The 22,790-nt window shown below is 38.2% G+C and overlaps 1 protein-coding gene across 4 annotated transcripts; it reads left to right on the forward strand.

Annotated features, from left to right (window-relative positions):
• The first annotated feature begins 1,897 nt into the window (after positions 1 to 1,897).
• Positions 1,898 to 19,354, forward strand: csnk1a1 (casein kinase 1, alpha 1). 4 transcript variants are annotated; one of them, XM_043256869.1, is made up of 11 exons: positions 1,898 to 2,542; positions 2,881 to 2,987; positions 7,116 to 7,242; positions 7,330 to 7,428; positions 9,689 to 9,772; positions 11,520 to 11,659; positions 12,032 to 12,110; positions 12,547 to 12,621; positions 13,738 to 13,844; positions 14,064 to 14,212; positions 17,352 to 19,354. In XM_043256869.1, the coding sequence occupies exons 1-11, from the start codon at positions 2,420 to 2,422 to the stop codon at positions 17,357 to 17,359; spliced, it is 1,098 nt and encodes a 365-aa protein (XP_043112804.1). In that variant the 5' UTR covers positions 1,898 to 2,419; the 3' UTR covers positions 17,360 to 19,354. The 4 variants fall into 4 exon arrangements, with proteins under 4 accessions (XP_043112804.1, XP_043112806.1, XP_043112805.1 ...); XM_043256871.1 differs by having other exon boundaries at positions 14,064 to 14,176; XM_043256870.1 differs by lacking the exon at positions 17,352 to 19,354 and having other exon boundaries at positions 14,064 to 14,217.
• The last annotated feature ends 3,436 nt before the right edge of the window (positions 19,355 to 22,790 follow it).

Here is a 22,790-nt window from a genome sequence, read left to right on the forward strand (position 1 = left end):
CAGTGTCCTTTGTGGTGTGTGTGCGCTCCAAGGATCTCCTTCGTCTTCCCTGTTCTCCTGGTTCCTGGAAAAGATAAGAACTGTCCTCAGTGTCGACGTGTTTCCTGTTAAAGACATTCAAAGGACTCACCAACTTTCTAATAAACATTATTTTACCTACCCCCTGTGTCTGAATCTGCTTCTGTTACAGTAATGTGTTTTTTTTTTTTATAAATGCGGAGACTGTGTCTGTAATCAAATTGATGAAAATTGCTAGAAATTAAGTGTTGGAGTGTGCAAAAGACTTGGTGGGTGTGTGTGTGTGTGTGTGTGTGTGTGTGTGTGTGTGTGGTTCTGGTCTGAAAAGTCATCTCTTGGTGCTGATCCACCATCTGATCTGATATGAACCGAAAAACAGACTAATAATACCGTGGATGCCATTCTTTTTACAATGTAACGGGTATATTGTGTGTTGTGGGGAGTGTTCCTGGTTCCGGCTGATCTAATTATTGTAGCCTAACAATCCTTTAATGAATTTATATAATAGAAGTGTATTACCGTGTTGCACAAGGTAGGTTAAAGAGGTGTCTTTAATCTAGATTTAAACTGACAGTGTGTCTGCTTCCTGAACAGTGTTAGAGAGATTGTTCCAGAGATTGGGTGCTAAATAGAAAAAGGATCTGCCGCCAGCAGTTGATTTTGATATTCTAGGTATGGCCAGAGTTTTGAGAAATTACTGAAGATACTGAAGAAGATTACAGTAGAGACATTTATAATAAATACATAGTAAATATTTTTTTTTCAAACATATCTTAATCAATTTTAAATATTAAAAAAAATTAAGCATCACAATTAAACATTGATAATACGAAGAAAAAAAATGTTTCTTAAGGGCCAAATTTGAATTTCTGAAGAATAAGGTGACACTGAAGACTATACTATATTACTACTGTTTTTACATTTTTTTTAATTTTTTGTTTTCAAAATCTGCATGGGCTTTACATGTGCAGTCATAGCTCATTTTCATTATTTGGTTGATGGCCTCCTATCAGTTTGGGAAGCTTTTGTCTTCTGAAAATTGTTTTTATAGTCGGTTATGATAAGTAAATCTTATGCTGTCCATCTTGTCATGAAACATTCCATCAAGAGATTAGGTAATAATTCATCAGTTTGATGAGTAGTCAAACAGAACTAAAACTATAATTAAGAGGGACGTGTGCAAATAGGCTACTTGATTGAGAGAAACCTTTAAAGAGATATTTCATTCAAAAGCGTGCTCACCCTTATGTTGCCTTCTCTTTGAAGACTATAATGAGTAACCCTTATTATTTGAAGGTATCCGTTCGTTCCATAGAGGTGACCGAGAATGACATTCTGTCTTAAAATCTCGTTTTGTGTTCTAGAAGAAATTCGGAGTTGAAAAACAATGAGGATGAGCACAGGACGGCTAAATTTACTTTTCTGGTGAACTATGGCTTATTGGCAGGATCTCGCTAGGTGGCATCATTGAACCATGGAGCTCAGGTCATCGACGCGCGTGACCGTGCACAGTCATCGCGAGACGTGTAAATATTAAACACATATTAAATCTTCGCGAACTGTTTATTGGGCGATAGAGAATACAAATATAAAAGAAATCCAATGAAGGAATTATCCAACAAATTGCTCTAATAAGATGGCAAAAAAGACAGTTCAGACGTGTATTAATATTACAGTATGCAGACCGCATTTTTAATAATGTCGATGTCATAGTCCTTGATTATAAATATATAACCTTAATTTTAAAACAACATAAGTAGGGCACTGACTTTACAATAAACATCCCCAAATTCCCCTCCGCGTTCCCGCAGCCCCGCTGACGTCACGCGCGAACCCCTCCCCGGCCCGCGGCGGCGCGCTTTAGCGCGGTCTCGCTCCTCTTTTCAGATCAGCAGAATCTGTTCATCTCGAGACGAACAAGATGGCGAAGTGAGTGGGTTGCGCTTTGAAAAGAAAGCAGCGACTCACACAAGTCCTTCAGCGTTAAAACGTCGGTTGCCTTGATGTACGGTCGAATAGGCTGGAAAGCGCGTCTTTAAGAAGAAAAATCGCCCCTCAAAGCGAGGTGATTTGAAGAGAGCGTCGAGGACATCGACTCCTCCGTGTCCTTTCAGGCTAAGCTGCTAGTCGGCTATTCGGGGAATTGCTCAAGAGAAAAAACAGCGTCAACCTCAGGGGAAATAGTCTTGTTTTTTACTTAAATGTCGAGACAACTAATCTCCTATTGAATCCAATGTCCGTTGTCATCTCAATTTCGTCGTTGTGAGTTGTAAGGACACAGCTAGTGAGGAAGATCGTTTTTAGGCTAGCTAGCATTGTTTCTACTGGACTGAAGAAGAGAGAGCAGCCTGAAAACCTCACCCGTTCACACAGTTTCAGAGTACTTCTCGGATTTTAGGACATGGCCAGCAGCAGTGGCTCTAAAGCCGAGTTCATAGTCGGTGGGAAATACAAGCTCGTTCGGAAAATCGGATCTGGATCATTTGGTGACATTTATTTGGCAATCAACATCACAAATGGAGAGGTAAAGATGGAATTGATGTTTAATTAATATGCTGAATGACTGCTTAGAAGATTGAGGGGTTTATACATAGGTCCAGCTCATCACATCTGATTACAGGACACAATTAGTATGGTCATCGAAAAATATAGTTCACGCAGTCTTGAAAGTTCCCCTATTGTGATATTTGTATGACTTATATGTGCTACTAAGCGAGATAAATCAACGATGTCAATGCAGATTGGAGTGGAAATAGATGTTTTCCCCGAATAATTTTGTACTCTCAAATATTCAGCCAATATCCAACGTATTGTAAACGATCTATATGCAGTAGATAAATATATATTTTTTAACATTTTCAGGAGGTAGCTGTGAAATTGGAATCGCAGAAAGCCAGACACCCTCAACTTCTTTATGAAAGCAAGTTGTACAAAATACTCCAGGGAGGAGTCGGAATCCCACACATCAGGTGAGCACAGATGTATGATGATACGTAAAATTTATAATGGATTTTGATTAGCTGGGGTAACGTTAGCTGGACTAGTTTGATCTGGATTAGAGACTTGCGGGAAAGCAACGGTTCGAGTACAAAGTACACGTCAACTGCGCATAATACTTCTCTTTTTCGATCACCAATGTGTTATATAGATAAATGAGAACCAGGTGAAATAACATGTATATGCTTTTGCACTTATTATAGGGTCGACAGCCCGACTAGCCCGTTCATTAGCGTTTCTTTGAGCCGCGTGAATGAACGGCGTTTTTAAATGTCTTAAAAACATTACGCGTTCTGTATAATATAGTGTAATATACTGTAACTGATTACATTTGATCGCGAAACGTGTGTTTGTGCGTTGCTGAGTAATGAGTAAGGAGCGAGTGGGAAATGGCCGCTGCTCTTTTGTTGTGTTTGTTCAACATGTCCTCCCTCTCGATCAGAAAATGGCGGATGAGGGAAAACAAGTTTCAGGGCCTTGCGAGACTGCTGCTCTCTTCTCAAGGTGACTGAGCCTTACGAGATCCGCTGTTCGTGTCAAAAAATCTTTAGAGAGTCGTTTGTTTTATAAAACATCTGTAGTTATATTCAAGAGTTAACAATTGACATGGAAGCTTTCAATAACTGATTCTACGTTCACATTTAAGTAGTCCCCGTTTGTTAAGTAGTCCCACTCAGAAAAGGTAGAGGTTGTCACGTATGTTTTTTTTTTATATATATTTTTATTGGCATGTTATCTTTGTTTTATATTCTGATTGCGGAAGTGCTCTACAGGTTACAAGTAATGGTGGTTAAATTAGTGTAAAAATTAGTATTTGCTATTTCCTCATGCTGTTCAGTTTCTTAAAACTATTGTTCTTTAGTATGTATCAACTTGAACCATTTGGCCAAGTATGACTTTGTGGTAAACCTAAATCATTATCTAAAAGTTACATGGTAGTTTGATGTTAGGTTAAAAGCCCACACTTTTACATGCTATTTTCAGATCAGGATTTATAAAATCAAAAGTTGTAGTATTTCATACACATTGAAGTTAAATTAACATGATGACATAAGTTTATCTGAGTTTTTTTTTTTTTAGTAATGAACCTTCCTTCACTAATGACTTCATCTACCTAAAATACTGTGCTAACTATATATTAAAAGTTAACTTTTCACTAATGTTAAATCGACGAGAAATGGCAGCTTGGTTTATTAAAAAAAATAAAGTAAATAACGTTATACTTAGTGTTTCCCCCTAATCTGGAAGAGGAAGAGGTCCTTGCTGGCACAAAAATTGTCTATTTACTATGTATGGCAAAATTCAAATAGTGATCTTTTAACTTTTTGATTTAGTGGGGTAAAAGTCTAATGTTTATATTAACGTAATGCATTTTGCTATGAGTTGTGACCAACTTGTGCCTAACCTGTGTAGGAAAATTTTACGTCAATGCGTGAGATTCCAGATGGGCCTGTATTTCAGTTGAATTGTCCTGCAAAATTTCACTGACCAGCAGTAAATGTGACTGCACCTAATTTCTTGTATTTCAAACTAAATCTTGCTCTAAACTGTTTCTTTTCTTAAAACCGCCATCAATGTTATTACTTATTTACTAAAATTGCTCATTTTACTGTAGGTTGCAATTTATCGTTTAGTGAACTAATCCAGCTATCAGAAGGTTTCCCTAGGTAATGTTAGTATAAGTAAGAAGGCCCTGCCTTTGCCATCAATGAACTGCCATTACAGATAGCATTAGGGTGTCCATTTCTATGGCATCTCATGCTGACAGCAGCTTGGCTGATTAGAAATCTGAACTCTTAGACCTTAGCTAGTTATTTAACCCTGTGCAGTTAAGAGTTAGGTAACTCCTGTCATGCATGGATGGATTTACCAAACACTTTAAGGACAAGACCAGATGCAGCCTTTAGTTATAACGGAAAGTTTATATAAAATTAAACTCCTTTGCAGTTAAAGTTCTGCTCGTAAGCTATGTCTAATTTAGTTTCTACGTAATGTCTGGATTGAATAAAAAAACCCCTACTTTTTGTAGGGGGGAAAAACTGGTGGTGTGCACCACATGGCTTCAACTGGTTTTTAGTGAATGAGTTTCCAGTAGAAAGGATGTGTAAGTACTGGTTTCAGTAGCTGGTTACTAGAGCCTGGAAAACCTGCCATGCAAGATCTCCCTCCCCCACACTCCCTAAAACCACTCACTGCCTTTACTAATGAAAGAAAAGGGCTTTGTGCTCTTCAAAGTGTTGTCTAAGCTCAATCAAAGGAAAGTGTCTACTCATTTTATTTAAATGTGTATACTTTTACACCAACACCTCTGCGTTTTAAATACAAGTTAACATGTTCAGGCAAACTACACTGTTTTGTTCAGCAATCTCCTTGTTTTTGCTTTGAAAAGAGGAAATGAGTGTCCCACAGAGAGGCCTGTAGTTTCCGTAAGCAAGAGATTGCTGTTGATATGAACTTCTGTAAGCATTGTGATTGAGTATATTTGTGAAACATGAATTATTATTTTTTTTACTGAAAAGAACCCTCCACTTTTTTTGAAAGTAGAATAATTCTCCCACTCCCCCAGGAGTTAATAAGTTGAGTTTTACCGTTTTTGAATCCAATCAGCTGATCTCCGGGTCTGGCAATAGCACTTTTAGCATAGCTTAGCATAGATCATTAAATCCAATTAGACCAGTAGCAATGTTAAAAATGACCAACGAGTTTCAAGAATTTTCCTGTTTAAAGCTAGACTCTTCTGTATTGTACATTTGTGTACTAAGACCGGCGGAAAATTAAGTTGAAATTTTCTATGATTAGGACCTGTACTGCCGTTATAATTGGATTCAATGATCTATTCTAAGCTATGCTAAAAGTGCTATCGCCAAACCCAGAGATCGGCTGAATAGTTTCCAAAAATGCTAAAAGTAACTCGATAATGGTATTTCGACTGTATTTTAAGTGTGTTAAACTGGTACTTTTTAAATGACTGATATAACTAAATAAAATGTTAAATACTGTTATTTGAAATTAAATAATAAAAAAGAACTGCCAGCAGGTGACAAGAACTTACTGCTAAAAAGTGAGTCATGGCGATTGAACCGAATTGTTTAAATAGTTGTTTCATTCCGGAATGAAACGCTGTCATGGTGCAAAACAGCGCTGTGGCAGTTTTTGGAATTCCTTATCCAAATTGAGCAAACGCAGGCAATATGGTGTAGTTTCTACTACTTGTTTTCTGAACTGTTGAAAAAGTTACATTTGCAGTTGTGTATAAATGTTATTACAGACTACTGTCGCTAAGACAATTGTGAATTTACATGAAAAGGCCAAATATCCACAAACTTAACTTTTCATATCAGCTTTTCAAATGGATGTGATTGCTTCTGCAATATAACTATCACAAGGATTAGGAGCCAGTTTGTGGTTCAAAGTACATTTTCTATTGTCATTGTGAAATGGTAGATGTTGGTTTGCTGGCACAGATGACTGAACGAACACTAATCTACTGCTGCACCTTGTCTCTCTACAATACCTCTTTGTTTAGGAGACTCTCTAGCATGATGGTTGCTTGGCGACTACTGTAGCAATGTGTTCACTAAATGTACAACTCTTTTGAACCTCCACCTGCATAGTTGTTGTTTATAGTCCTGGTTGTCAAAGTTGCAGTACTAGTTGATTTTGTACTTGCCATTTTTGTACTGCTTTTCTGGATTGGCTGGCCACTAAAACAGTGGTTGGTTAAAGACTGGTCTAACACGCGTTATATAGTTGATACTGCAGACACTAAATGCAGTCATGTCACCAAGCTGGATATATTGGATGCCATTGCACACAGGGTGCGCCTCGTAACTTTGACACTTCCTTAACTGATAAGATTCCGTTGTTATTGACTCGTATATATGTAGCTTTGTTAGCTTTTAAGTTTTAATTGTAATTGTTTAATTTGCTCATGCTAAAATCTCATCTTGTATACTTCTGCAATGTATCATGCATCACTGAATTTATTAAAAGAATCAATTCTCAGGCACAGCTCATCGTTTTCATGCTTTTGTAATTGTCTTGTTGTCATCTGTTGGTGTTCATCAGTCATGTGATGTGATTATTTTTTTCCCCTCCAGGTGGTATGGCCAAGAAAAGGACTATAATGTTCTAGTGATGGACCTGCTGGGCCCAAGTCTGGAGGATCTCTTTAACTTCTGTTCCCGCAGATTCACAATGAAAACTGTCCTAATGCTTGCAGATCAGGTAATGAATGGTTCATTCAGGCTTGTGGTAGCAAATATTGGATGATCCTGTAGCGCTCATCTTAACTTGGTTGTTTTGCTTCCACAGATGATCAGCAGAATCGAGTATGTGCACACAAAAAATTTCATCCACAGAGATATCAAGCCAGACAACTTTTTAATGGGTATTGGCCGTCACTGTAATAAGGTAAACTCTTACTACCACTTTATTTACGTGACAAAGAGAGTCAAGATTTAAGTGACATGGAGGATTGACTGTGAATAAAACTGCAGATAACTAAGGTTTCCTGTTACATTGAGATTTACACGGATGAACACTGGCTTGAGAGCCTGTTCTAGTTACGTTTGATGTCACTCTGCTGATTTGGGATGGCTGGGTTCGACAAAGAATATTTGATGGAAAATCATAGGAGAAAATCATTAAAACTGCATTGACTCCTTAGACACAATGTTTACAGCTTAACTTGTCAGTGGTTTGAGAATCACCTCATGGTTGGGCTGTGGACATTTGTGGACATGGATTGTATGTCTTTCACTCCTCAAATGGAACTTGTGCATGATATGTGACTTGTGGTTGTTTATTTTATTTTAATTTTTTTCTCCCTTTGACAAAGAGCCTTCGAAGTGCTTTGCACCATTTTATTTCTCTATTCAAATGTATAGAAGTTGCCTGATTTGTATTTTGTTTCGGATAACTCGTAATTTTGAGCCCTTGCAGACAGGCAACATTTGGCAAAGTTAAAGCATCATGTGCAAAATAATACAGTGACTTACAAGTACAAGCTCTGATGGTCGTCTAACAGTTCAGATCAGTTTCCACTACAAATTCTGGTACTTTATGGTACTTCAGTGAAGCCTGTATTACCATTTTTGGCAGTGCTGTCTGGAATAAATGTTTACCATTGTGTGTCTGTGTGAATGCCAGCCTCAAGCTTTTATTTTGATACATACACATGAAATTGTCACCTTTTTCACTAAAACTTTGGATGCACACGCTCTGCTTTGGATGTGTAGCTGTCGACATCCACCCTGGAATATAAAAAAATTAAGTGCAGTGAACTCGCCCGACGGGAAGATCTGATTTAGCTATTGCTTTTGCAAACGCACTTTCTTTTGGTGAGGAATCAAAAGGCCTGTTCTCTCGCATTATTCACTGCTCTCTGCTTACATCTCTCATATGATCATTACCACTCTTGATCCAGCCCCCAGTAATGTTTTTCAAGATTAACAATCTTAACTTGGCGAAAGAGTAACGCATGTGGACGTCTTGACCAAGAATGGTGCAGGCCAACAGGTGACATCAGTTCTACACGAGAGTCAGTCTAAAAATGGAATTGTTTGAAAGGCAATTGTTAATGCTTCATGCAGTGACTTTTTCCTAGATTTACTAAGAAAGTTGAGGTCCAAACATTTCTTCACTTAAAAGAACTACGTTTTGCAGCGTACTTCAAGTTTGACACATTCTCTTCACACAGTCCCTCACTCTCGTGTCACATTGTGGATAACCGTACCCAGCTCCGCACCATTGTTAACTAATTGCTTGTTTTGTTGCTTTACTCTGGGCTGCTGTATTGAAATCTCCAATGTCACTTCCACCGAAGCTGTCCCATCTTGTCTTTTGTAACTAAACTAAAACTGTTTTTGCAATAACATTCAGGTTAAGTCATGCACCTCTTAAACTGCACGCTTTTTGTTTTTGTTCTTCAGAGCTTCGTCCCTACCTGATTTGGCCTCTCCACACGCCAAAGTATTCTAGCCTCTTCCTTACTGTAGGTGGTCCAATGATCTGTCAAACACGAAATGCAATATTTATCCTTCACGGGACTTTTAAAGGGGTGGGGCTGAGTTTTGGTTGGTTGCATTTCTCAAAGCTTCTCATGCCTAATTTTAAAACAAGTGCCCATTGTAGTGAATGGCCTTTTAGAGTTTGCCCTTCTTAACCCTAGTGGTGCCATTTGTCTCGTTCGCTTCACGCTGAAGAGGGCTTGGCTTTAAAAAACCATATGGCACAGCTAGTGTTAAATTCTGCAAAATGTTTATGGATAAAGCCTTGGCAAAGTCAAAAAAGAGAATCAGGCTTGGGAACGATTGGTATAGATGAAGATCACTGGGTTGGGCGGCCAGAGGTGCCATGTACAGTTTGCCTATATGGCTCGAGAAACGACGAGGCAAGTGGGCCCTGCATTACATGGTCTGAAAAAAACAACAACTATCGGCTAGTATCTGAGCCTGGGCTTATGGGAAGACGTCTGCCATTAGCAGAGCCTCCTTCGAGTTTGAGCTAGGACGCTTGCTGGTGGATGAAGGATTGCCTTAGGCTTTCTCTTCCCCTCCCTCTGCTCCTCCTCGCGTTCTTTTTCTGAGCCTTGGTGTTGCCTGTCTGCGCTGGCCGTGTGCGGTTGTCAGCAATACTGTTTGATGCACTGCACCCTCTATTGTCTGTTCAGTGTTTAGAATCTCCAGTGGGGAAGAGGAAAAGAAGCTTGGCTGTTAGTTCTTCTCAGGACCCATCTTTCTCAGGATTAAACCAGGTCTGAAACCACAACCACCTCCTAATAATCGCCCAAATTTTGTTTTGTTTTTAGATTTTTATTTTTTTGTTTGTTTTGTCTTGTTTGTTTTTTTTGCCTTTTTTGGAGTTTTTTTTCCTATTTAATTTAGAATTTCAACAATAACCATTAACGTTTGTTGGCATTAAACCAGACACACATGCTAAACAGAACTAGAGATTTAACTCCTAATCCAGATTGAAGGGATGACTGGACAGGCGGGTGAAGGACTTGTCACTTCGGGAAGTAGCTGATTGTTCTCAGTCCTAGTCAATTCTGAAATTAATTTGTCATAACACATGATTTTCACTAGTTTCTTTATTTTTACTTGATCTTCGAAGCTAGAATTGGCATATTGGGGTGTAAGAGAATTATTTTCCATTTTAAAGAGTTGTTGCAGATAGAAAAAGCCCAGTGCTCTACTGTTATTTGTAATCAAGAACTTTGTGACAATTTGATTGGCCAAGTTTCACTGCATTGGGTGCTTGTTCTTGTTGCAGAATGCCTCTTTCAGTTTCTCAGCACTTTTATTGTACCAAAGCTTGTTTTCCCAAAAAGGCCAACATTGGAACATGCTGTCAGAATGTTGGTAGCCTGCAACCAATTGCACAACATGCCACGTGAAAATTGTGGCCTGGTATTAACCTTTTGAACACTGGTCTTCAAATTATTGCATGTTCTTGTTGTTTTGAGATGTGTGCTCATCTTTATTTAAATGTTCAGATTAGCTGTAGAAAATTGGATACAACATTTGGTTCTCGGCTCCTGAGGTCAAAGATTGTTGGCATCACAGCTATTTGTAGTCATCTTCAGAGCACTGTCAGGAAGTTAAAATACCGAAATATTAAATGTTTGCGTGGGTTTTTACACTGATGGCCAAGTACTTGTACCTCCGGTTATTTCAGAGGAGAAGGGCTCTTACATAAATTGAAAATGTTTAAATCAGTTTGGCCAGAAAACCACTTCTTATTTAATGCTTCCTCCTTATCGTTAAAGATTGTGGGTTCTTGATACTTTTAAGTCTTAACTGTTTTACATTTTGTGGGAGGTGCTCTTTGAGGTGCCTTCACTGCAGTGTGGTGTTTTTCTAGGGTTTTTTTTCCATACACATTAACAAGGTGTTGAATGAGGTAAATCAAAATTATTTAAATGCTTTTCTAGTAAGCTTTACTTTCTAGCTCTTTTCTCCAGACTTGACCTCTAGAACGCTGTAAGTGGAATTGCGTCGTTGGCGTAACTAATTGTCTTGACAAGAGGAAATACGTTTCAAATCCCTGGTTGAGCCAAGCAAACAGTGGCACGGCTGAGTGGATACGTTACAATATGGCTGCTGCCTCAGTGAAAAACCAGTTGGGTGAGGCGTTCTCGCTGGGCTGCAGCCTGTATGTGTGTGTGTGTATGGGACAGGATCTGAGTGGCTTTCTACTAATGAGAATGATATTTCAGTCAATGACAGGTTCTTAGAGCTGCTTACATCTCTGCTTGGATAAAGGGCGTGTGTTTCCTTTCCCAGTAAGCTTCATTTGCGTTGTAGACTCTGACCCCATCGCTTCATTGATTACAGCCCCTGATGTATTGTTTTTGTTCTGAGGTCCAGGTAATAGGTCAGACAGCTCACAGGAGGAAGTTGGAAGAAAATGAAAAATCATGTTTGACTCTTGTTTTTTCTTGTTTGCAATCGGTTTTAAAAATGTCTGTTTGTGCTTCTCTTTTCAATTCATTTGTGTAGTTGTTCCTCATCGACTTTGGTCTGGCCAAGAAATACCGAGACAACAGGACACGACAGCACATACCGTACAGAGAAGACAAAAATCTCACAGGCACAGCTCGCTATGCCAGCATCAACGCACACTTGGGCATCGAGCAGAGGTGAGCACTTGGGCACAAAATATTTGTTCCATTTTTGCTTATTGTCCTTTAATCCATTCCAAATCTTAGTCAAATTATTCTGATAACATTTGTAATGGTTTAGAAAACACTTTTGACCGATATAGAAATATAATGAAATGTAATAAAGTATCTAATTAAAGCATTTATTAGAGAATAGAACTGGAAATATTTTGGTAATTTTTAGAGATACCCGTCATTTTATGTATACTTGTTAAATGTTAATTTGTTATTAACTTATTTAGGGATGCATTCACACCCGCTCATATTCTACGCACTGCTTTTGTATTTAAAATTCATTTTAAAAGTCTGCCCTATTTGCTATATTTTTAATCTTTTATTTCATCTTAACAGTCGTCGAGATGACATGGAGTCGCTAGGATACGTGCTGATGTACTTCAACAGAACCAGCCTGCCATGGCAGGGGTTGAAGGTAAGTAGTACAGATAATGCAGATGTTTATGAAGCTGGATTGTAGATGGCAACACTCAGCATGTCTGAGATTTGTTGAATGTTTCTTAGACACTGTTTATAGTTTATATTATAGGTTGATTTTTAAAAAGCATGCCAAGGATTTGAATGCAGTTTATATGAAGTATGAATATTTGCTGCCAATTATGTAATTACAGCTGAATACTACCCAGTGTCCCTGAATAGAACCATCTTTCTTTATTACTGTGGAGGCAAGAACCTTAAAAGAATAAACTTAAAATTGCTAGGCAGTATGAAACAGACCGACAGGTGGTGCCTAAAAAATTCTGTAAATCTTCTTTCAGCTGTTATTTATGGCCTCTAGCAGTGTGGGATTGCACACTGATGGACAGCCAGTACCAGATCATAGTGTGCAACGTTTTCATTTTTGCCTACAGGCTGCCACAAAGAAACAGAAGTATGAGAAGATTAGTGAGAAAAAGATGTCGACCCCTGTCGAGGTCTTGTGTAAGGTATGTGAAATTCTGCATCCTCGCAGCAAGGCTTTTCAAAAGTCTGCACTCATACACCGAATGCGAATACATGGTACAAAACCTCTGCTCCGTTTTAAAGCTTGTAAAGCTACAATTCTCAGGTTCGTTGAAAATATAATTCCAAAACATTCAATTTTGCTAAAAATGTTAACCAAAGGTTAATAAATATGATATCTTTCTTGTGATAAGAATATAAATGTTTACGTTTTTAGTTTGTCAGCAAACTATGTACAAACAATTGCCTATACGGCTGCATGATTTACTGTATATAAAAAAAAACAAACTTAATGCATAAATGCAATCTCATTTCTCAACGACGCTGATTCACTTCTGTGTATTTCTCTGCATTCACATCATGCTGCATTCATTGTGTTATTGGTTACACTCGCACAATAACACCAATCAGTTATAAATCTTTTTTTTCAGTTATAAAATTTTTTCTCCTCTCCCTCATTGGCTGCTTTCCATTATCACTCATGTGACGCCTTCATGCCCTTTTGCACAGGATGCGGAATGCCCTGCACTATTCACTTATTTATTTCAGTGGCTTGTGCCATTGAACGTTTGTGGCCAGCACAGTGCATTTTGCGTCCTTTGTGAAAGGCCCACAATGCAAACGGTGTGCGGACAATTGCCACCAATCATCTCAAGTGTCGCCCCACAATAGGAGAGGTTCCTCCCTGTTCCTCAATGTTGATAGTGTAGTGTTCTTAGCCTATAAGGTTCTGTGAAAATTGGAGCAAAAAGTACGGGTTCTCTTTTATATAGTTATTTATGTATTTATTTATTGTTGTTAACAGTCTCTTACGTTCAACAACTAGTTAAAAGCTTTACATTTTCCTTCAAAAGAGAAGAGGCTTGAATTGTGCAACCCTAGTTGCTTATAAACCTCTATCCTGTTTCATTTTCTGTTCTAGCCTACATGACTAATTTCAGACAGCCCTTTTCCTGCTAATAGCACTGGGTATTCATTATAGTATATATTGTTGGGATTTTTTTTTTTTTTTCATTTTCTTAATGGCTGGTTAGGTTGAGGTGACATTTGAGTTTTGTTAAATTTGTTCTTACATAATGTGCGTTTGACTCTATCTCCAGGGTTTCCCAGCAGAGTTTGCCATGTACCTGAACTACTGTCGTGGGTTGCGGTTTGAAGAAGCACCTGACTACATGTACCTGCGTCAGCTTTTCCGCATTCTTTTCAGGTGCCTGAAAATTTCTTGCGTTGCCTCAACACTCCCAACTGGCCAAGAATCACAAAGACACTCCCAAGTCACAACTTGTTTCTGTAAAGTAGAGGCTGAGGTCAATTTTTCAAGTAGAAAGGCTTACCTGTTGTGGACTTCTTGATTATTTCTTTAATTATGGTATGTGCATTTGTTTGGTTTGTATGGATCTACTCACTCCCCCTTGATCACTTCCAGGACTCTGAACCACCAGTATGACTACACATTTGACTGGACCATGCTGAAGCAGAAAGCAGCACAGCAAGCGGCCTCTTCAGGGGGACAGGGGCAACAGGCACAAACCCCCACAGGCAAGCAAACTGACAAACCCAAGAGTAACATGAAAGGTTAGTAGCAAACAGCCAAGCGACGTTTTCAGCGCAAAACAGAGACACCAATTGCTTACATTTTATAAAACCAAAAGTGGATTTGGAACATTCGCTCCCCAAAAGATTCATGAAATGCAAAGAAACGGTGTTAGTTCAAGGATGCACCCCACTCAAAAGAAAAAAAAAAATCAATTGGTATGTCTTTCAAAAGCAAAGACGTCCTTGGGAAATTTGACTACTAACTTTGTACCAAAAAAATGTCTATTCTTCTCTGGGACGAAGGGTTGGCTTCATAATCTTTTCTGTGAATGTCAGATAACCATCCCTCAAATTAACCCCTTTCTAAATGGGATGCTCTATTTGACAGATTTCTCCCAATCATTGTTCCTGGATCTAACACTTGTTAGTCTTGATTTATATTGGTCTCTTCAGTACAAACATGGATACGTGGGAGTGATTTCTAACCACAGACTAACCAAGATCATGTCATTTCCACATCGTTTCATTTACTCTTACTGTACTTTTCTATGTTTGGTGTTGAGGGAACTGTAATGTTGTTCTATGTTCATTTGATGTCTCAACAGTGATATTTTTGTGATTCTAGTTGTGGATCTGCTTTCCAGCAAAAGGTGTAGCCCATTCTAGGTATATGGAGTTGGACTTGGAGCCGTTTTATTTTTCCGTCCGTCATATGTTTCCTGTTGGAGATTTTAAAAGGGATGTTAATGAGCATATAGAGTCTTTTTCACACTACATTAGCGATAAGTAGGCTTGGTCAGATGGTGTAGGCTTTAATGTAGTCTAAATCTGTTGTGCATCTAATGCAGAGTAGGCTTGACACTTGGAAGGGCACAGTTAAGTGGAAAAGCTGCTGTCACTTCTCTTCCACTGCTGTTTTTTTAGTGCCCTGAACTGCAGTAGTATTCAGTGTTTGTCAATTAATGGTATACATCTCATTGGGTATTAAACATCGATATCAAGTTACCTTTGTTGCTTCATAGTCCTAAATTTCATCTACAGTCTGATTGAGCTACTTTGTGATGTTTGCAGTATTTATAAAATAGCCTTGTTTGTAGGTTGCGGGAATATATACCAGAATAGTAGACATTTCTGGCAGTTTTGATATTTAAGACATAATTATCTATATAATGAAGTGATTCCCAGCTGAGCTTTGTGATCCATTTCCTTTGTTATACATGGCTTTTAGTCATGTTCTTTTCGTTTTATAAATGCTTGGTGAAAAGCAGGAAGTCTGTTTTATACTCAAGGTTCATCCTGAATTAAGGCAGAGAACAACTGCTGTTAAAAGTGGCTGGACTAAGAATAGCATTTGCTGATGAGGTGGTATTGGCCTAATCCGTTGTGCACACTGTTTTAGTTTGATTACGCCCCCCCTTCCCTTTAAAAGCTGAGATTCACCATAAACCCTGCTTAGAAATATGGTTGTAACAACTAGGTTGCGATAACTCCATTTGTTTAAAGATTTATGTATCTTTAGAGGCTCAGAAAATGAGTACTGTCCCTTTAAGATCCCTTTGGCTGAACCAGCCAAAGCCAAGAATTTAAGTGGTGAGGCTCAGGAGTGTTTGAGCTTGAAAGAACTTTATTTGCTGGGGATTGTTGGTTTCTTGGTTACCGGTGCAACTTTGTTAGTTCTGCAACAGCGGAGGCCTGGAGCTTGCTCTGTTGAATTATGGCAAGATTTGTCTTGAGAGTGCTGCGTCAGCATACTTCCTCACGCTAAATGAATGCAGACTTGTCAAGCATTTAATTCTTTTTTCACTCTTCAAATGTTCCATTAGTGTCTATAGAAATGTCAAGGCTGCAGTAGCTAAATGTAACTATACTCTGCAAGTAGTAGCAGCTTGAACCTAACAATCAGGTTACTTGGCAACAGGTTTGAATCATCTATCCATTGTGTATTGCTTCTAAATGAATGGGATTTGAATCTAAAAATACTTTCATCTTTGCTACTCCTAAAGCCCGAATATGATTTTTACACTAGGAAACAAGTAAATGCTGTCATTTTCAAATATGGTCAGTCTTTTTTTTTTTTTTTTCTCCATATGACTAATGTTGAAACTGCATTCTTAAAACAACTCTTTAGATTTTATTTCCTGTCCATATTATCCTGTTTGATGTTGTGCTCCGGTTGCCTGAGGCAAAAGCACATTGATTTTTAGAAGCAGACCAGTTGAGAGTGCTGCATTGAAAACACTTCAAACTACGTCACAGGTCTGTCAGGGTGCTTTATTTATTTTATTTTATTATTGTACATGACTTGAAGCTGTTTCTGAGGTTATACATTTTCAAATGTAATATGTACCGGTCTCATTTGGCTCAACCAGTTTAAAGTAAAGGGGCAGTTCACTCTAAAATTAAAACTGTAATTTACTTGCCCTCATGCCATTCCAAAGCTGTGACTTTCTTCTGTGGAACACTTGACACATTTCTCAAAATATCTATCTTCCCAGGACTTTGTGTATTTTAAACGCACGTCCTTGCATTGAAATGTAACTGGCCTCCAGTGTTTCCTGATGTTCTTCAGAGTGAGTCACTGAGGTTTGGAAGTGCATGAAAAGCGGACTAAGCTTTTAAATGGATATTGAGCTGCTTTGTAAGGTCGGTAGCATCATCTAGTATGTGTTTTAGTGAGTAATGTCATGCTCCCTCATTTAGTTCTTGACATGGAGGATTCTTGAAGGGACAGCTGCTTTGCTCGGAGCTGGTTTTATTTAACCGTGGAGTGGCTGATCATGCAGCAGCTGAGTTGGTTAAGGTGTCAGTCGGCTATAAAAGTATGAATGGGTAACATGCGTCAGTCATGGTTAGGGAAGCCTTAGCCGTTCCAGTGCCCCTTCAGCACTTAGGCAGTCGCTCGGGCTTGATGTGGGGTAAACAATAAGCGTTGACTGTTGTGTGAAAGAGTTGAGCCCCCATGAGTTTGATGACATGAATGTTTTTCTGAGATTCTCTGCGGCAAGTCTCGACTTTTACTGCAGAGAGGGACTGATGACTTTGCACTTTCTCTCTTCCAGGACTGAATAATGCTTTGACTGGGTTGGCCGCATTGATTACAGTAGCTCAACCCCATTCAAATCTGTGCAACTAACTCTTAACCCTCTCCTCTCTATCTATCTGTCTCCCTGTCTTGCAGGTTTCTAAGCATTAAGACAATGTAATGAAGCAGAGCAGAGTGGTCGTAGCAGGATTTGCCTTCCAATCACACCCCGGCATCTAGGATCAAATTCACCAGAACCTGCCAGGCACTGTGGGCAACCTTTTTTCCTGTTAAAGAACTTTTGTTCCATATACTATATATGTAATCGGTATATATAGATAAGATGCACTGCATATATCTATATATTGGTATGTATATACTATATCCACACAGAGAGCAGGCTTGGTTTGGAGTTGGAAGCTGTAGCCTTTTCTATTGTCCTGTCCCTTGAGACTTTTCGCCCCTCCTTCTTTGAAACGGCAAACTGTAGAAAATGGGGATATCATTGCGCACATGCCAATATTTTCCCGAGTTTTCTCCTTCAGGAAAGCTGTTTGGGGTCCTTCCTGAATTCTCGGTTGCCCATCAGAGCAGTTTTGGCCCCCCCTTTTCCTTCTCATCGTCCTCTTGTCACAAAGCGTGGCACGAACCCAGACACTCTTCTGTCAGAATGGAGACATCTGAGACACATTTTCGTCCTTCAATATTTAATTTTTTTTTTTTTTTTTTTTTTTTTTTTTTTTTTTTTCTTGAGCAAATTGAAACATCTGAGATTAATTTGTTTTTTTTCTTACTTCTTTCAAATGTATCCAAATAATTAAAAAGGCAAACATTGGGTTTTGTTTTTCTTTTCTAAAAAGGTAATTACGATTCTGCCTGCTGATATGTGCTAGAGAGCTTCTAATGTGAAGATAAAAAAAAAACATTCTAGTGACTACTAGGTTTCTCTTTAGAACGCTGCATTTAACTATATTGTACTTGGTATTCTGAAGTCTAAAAAAAAAATAAAAGAATAAACTCCACAGAAGCATATTCATTACAAATTAGGCATCACTCTGAACTAAACCTGTATGTTAATTGCTTAGATGAAAATTGTATGCATCTGATCTGGGTTTTTTTCTCTTTGGAAAATGTTCATGTTGATTGAGAAAAGTAACCATTCGTACAAATAATTGCTATGATAGGGTCAATGTTCTGTTTTTGAGAGAGAAATGTGTTCACTCCACCGTTCCCTTTACCATTTTTATATGCATATATCTTTTTTTTTTTTTTTTTTTTTTTTTTTAAATCAGAAAAATACACTTTTTTCAGTTTTATAGAGTTGTCTTTCCCTGTATTAAAACGATAATTTTGTGGAAAGGTTTTTTTTTTTTTTTTTTTTTTTTTGCTGCTTTCTGTGGTGAAGCAGATCCTCTTGTAAAATATCTCTGGGACTTTCTCTCTGCAACAGTTTTTCGCTGCTGTTTGGTAGCAGTCTTTTGTTCATTTCCTTTTTTTTTTATTGCAAAGAAACATGTTGGAGGGTTTCTTTTCTATATACTTTTGGGTGTTATGAGGCAAGAGCATTTTTTTTTTTCTACCACCCCCCCAGCCTTTAGCCACGACAAATGCACACCAGTAACTTGGCTTTCTTTTCTTTTTGTTGTTTTTCCTTGCCTCCAAACTGTCCCTCAGAACCAGCTTTAAGTTCTTTACAGCTGGACGTTCTATAAAGTGTAATTTATTCCCTTTTAGCATGTCAGAATAAATTAAAATGACTTCTCAGAAATGCTGTCCCAGTCTCTAATTTTACAAGAATGCACAAACTCAGATTACGGATAGACCCCCTCCCTTTCCATTTGTTCAGGTATCTGTCTCTGGTCTGCACATTTATCGAAGTTCCACACAATCATGCATCAAACTTGTTTTTGAAACTGAAAGGTAAAATGAATATGCTTTATAAATGAGAAAGCAAAATGCTTGGTTCTCAAAAAAAGTGTAATACTTTGAATGATTTTGTCTCAAGTGTTTAAAGGGACAACTTTATGGAAATGATCTCAAGATGTTGCTGTAATCCAGGAAAGCGGTTCTTGTGGGGGTGGTGGGTAGTTCTAGGTGCTCGTGGTGTTTTAAATTTCCAGGATTTATATCTGTAAATATTAAAATGGCTTCAAATGGCAGGTGTGGAAATTGGTTAATGTGCCTTATTGACAAACCTCAGAAATTCTCTCTTCCTTTTTTTTTTTTTTTTTTTTTTTTTTTTTTTTTTATAACAGCAGCAGGGCACACTTTATCATTGTCATTTACTTATTCGTGAGTTGCCCGTTTATATGGTTTAAAATGTGCCGAGGATAGGTCTGAAGACTCAAGTGGGACACTTCAAGGAATTGAGGCAGGGGGAAGGGACTGGGGGTCAGATCAACGCATGCACAAAACAGCTGCTGCCTCATAGGGGGGAGCGAATAGGAAAGCAAAAAGCGGGTTTAAACCCAAAGTATAATATGTTAATGTACGTATTTGTATTCTACAAATAAGTCTTTCTTTGTATAGTCTTTGGTTTATTATTTAAAGACGGTCTTCATTCATAAAGTATGAATGACTTATTGCCCACTGAAGGCTCTGCTGAAGGCCTCTCTTCCCTTTATGGAGGTGGAGTCCTGACACACCGCATGAGTCAGGTGTCACGTGAGCGCTCACTGTAATGCTGTAGCTGTGTAATGTAATCCCTGCTGCATTACCACTTAATCTCCTTCTGTGAATGCATCATGAAATCGATTTTTAAAAAGATCAACTTTTTTTTCATTAATTGTACCTAATAATAATTAGGCAAATAGTGTGCCTCATTGGTAAGGAAAAAAAAAAAATATATATATATATAAATAAATATATATATATATAAAAAATATATATATATATATATATATATATATATATATATATATATATATAGAAATTAATCTATTTGATTACCAGTACAATGATTGTTAAGATGATATTTGTTTGCACTAAATGTAAGGAAAAAAATTAAATTCAAACTTTTTTTTTCTTTTCATATGTGAAAACTAAAATAGTTTTTCTGATGGAAGCTTCCCAGTTCATCATGCCAGGAAAGAAAAAAAACCCATTGAAATGATATACCACTATAATGTAGCGTGCCCAAGACATAATGTTTGTATTTGTGAATTCGTTGATCATTAACCGTTGTATCGTCCTATATGAATTATGTGTTTGTAAAGCAAGTTATTTATATTCTGTATTTGACTTTAGGTGCACCTCATTCCTGCTCTTTGAGATAAAAGGTTTGGAGAAAGCAAAAAAACGTCTGAACGTAGATGGCGTCTGAGGATTTAAAATGTCCGCGTGTCGTGAGATGAATTTACATCAGACATAATCTCATCCAAACAGCAGATTAATCTCTCTGAGAACTACTGGATGAACTGGGAGTGGTTAGTCCATATACAGCGTGACACAGGCCTCCTGTAGGGCATCTGCGCGTCAATGAGAACACACCCTAATAATAAACATTCCTGCTTTTTTAGTGACAGTAAATCAATACAAGATCCATTTTCGTTTATTCAGTTTTTGTTGTTGATTTATTAAGAAACATTTAGAAAACACTTTATATATTTCCATGAGGAGAACAACGCAAAACTTTATTATATAAAAAATATCTTTGTAACTTTGACACATAGACCCAACTCAGTGTGTGTGTGTGTGTGTATATATATATATATATATATATATATATATATATATATATATATATATATATATATATATATATATATATATATATTATAGATAGCTAGGTATGCTTATCCCGTAAATGCCTCAGGCAACGACGTGACATACTAGTTCCTCCCTAGTCAAACACACGCGCCTCCTTGTGGCATTAATAAGCCACTGCGCCGATTTCGACGAGGCTTTGTGGCACGCGGACCGCTTCAGAAAAAGATCACGTTTCATCCCGTTGTTTGAGCGTCAGCTGGTGGGCTGGCTTCAGTAATTGTACGCTTACTACGAGGGGTAAAAGAAAGCCAATCCATTAGTAATGATATCAATGTGTTGTAACGCAGAGCTATCCGACTTGACGGGATTGTATTGCAGGTCCCCCCCGCGCTCACACAGTACGTGTAATTACTGGAAAACACTCATGCTGTGGGAAAAGAAAGAATTCAAAATACCAGAGCAAACAGTGCAATACCATTCTTTTACTTCAGGCTGTGCAGTTGTTTAGTCACTTAGCACAAAAAGTTAAGAAGAAGGTGCTGTTGACAGACAAGAGTGGTAACGTTTATAACGAAATAAGCGTCCGGATATAGTTTAATTGGTGCGACTCATGAAACTGTAATAATAAGGAGGAGACACCTTTACGCTTTCAGACACACCCAGCTCTGGAAGTGCCCCCAGCGTGTGGTGTCATTCACCGGCTCACACATTTCAGACACACCCGATCTTAAACTGGCATTTGCTCTTACGTTTCGCAATGCACACTTAACACGCGGATAGTTAGTCTTTCAACTGCATTAACCCCAGCGCAGAATCCATCAGAGGATAACGCTAAATGAACGAGTGACTGAATTATTCATGCTAAAGGATTAGCCACTCCTCTATAAAATGAAAGGCCCGTGACAGTCCTTAGGCTTGCTTAACGGCCTTAAGAACGGACCGGACCATCGAGTTTGTACAATTTTGTCCACTTTTCATGACTTTTTGGTTAATCAGTGTAATTATTATCATGCCTGCATGCTATTTAAATCCCAGAATATCCGCAGTAACTATCGTGAGCATGAGGCCTACTTAAAAGTGGTTAGTAGTGAAACCAGTTAAACAGCTTTTTGTAAAGCGCTCAAAAGGCATTGTCTGGTAGTTAAATGTCATTTGACTGGCTGAGATGTATATTGTTGCAAAAATGGACCAGACTGTGTGCGCATAATAGGGATGATGTCAGTCTCTCACGCGGGGCCTATGGCTTCCTGAAAAAAAGGAATTTAAGTCGAAAGGACGCTTAGGTACTCACAAACCTATAAATAACACATATTATGGAAACTGGAATTTTCTCAGGGTCTCAGTTTCTTGAGATAAAATCGTGTTGAAAACGTGCAGTAAAATTATGCTCACCGAGAAATAATGTTTTGAAACGTGTACTTTTTTTACGTTCACGAAATCAGCGTTTCAAGAATTACTTGTTAAAGTAATGTATATGGCTAGGTGTTCATTTTTGGGTGAACTATTCCTTTAATGCTAACCATTGTGGAACCTAAACTTTGTTTAACGTTCCTAGTTCATGCCCCACTAAGAAAACTGGACAATTTATTTTAATTTTCAAAACATTGTAAATTGCACAACCAAAATATAATGTGCGAAAAACATTTTTAGAACATACATTTGTTTGCTGGGCCCTTGGCTGCTGATTACATGTCTCATAACAGCGTTTATTTCGTAATGAGTCAGAAACACACACTGAACACTCAATACCGCTCGTCTTACGCAGCACATGGCGGACAGTGTGGCAAATCACGGGAACTCTCACTCCAAATGGAATGGCAGTGTGTGGTCTTGGTTAAGCAGATGGCTAAAGACGTTTGGCCTCGGGAAGGCTGGCATTTGAATGAG

Source organism: Puntigrus tetrazona, chromosome 14 (genome assembly GCF_018831695.1).
Source record: "Puntigrus tetrazona isolate hp1 chromosome 14, ASM1883169v1, whole genome shotgun sequence".
Taxonomy (NCBI): domain Eukaryota; kingdom Metazoa; phylum Chordata; class Actinopteri; order Cypriniformes; family Cyprinidae; genus Puntigrus; species Puntigrus tetrazona.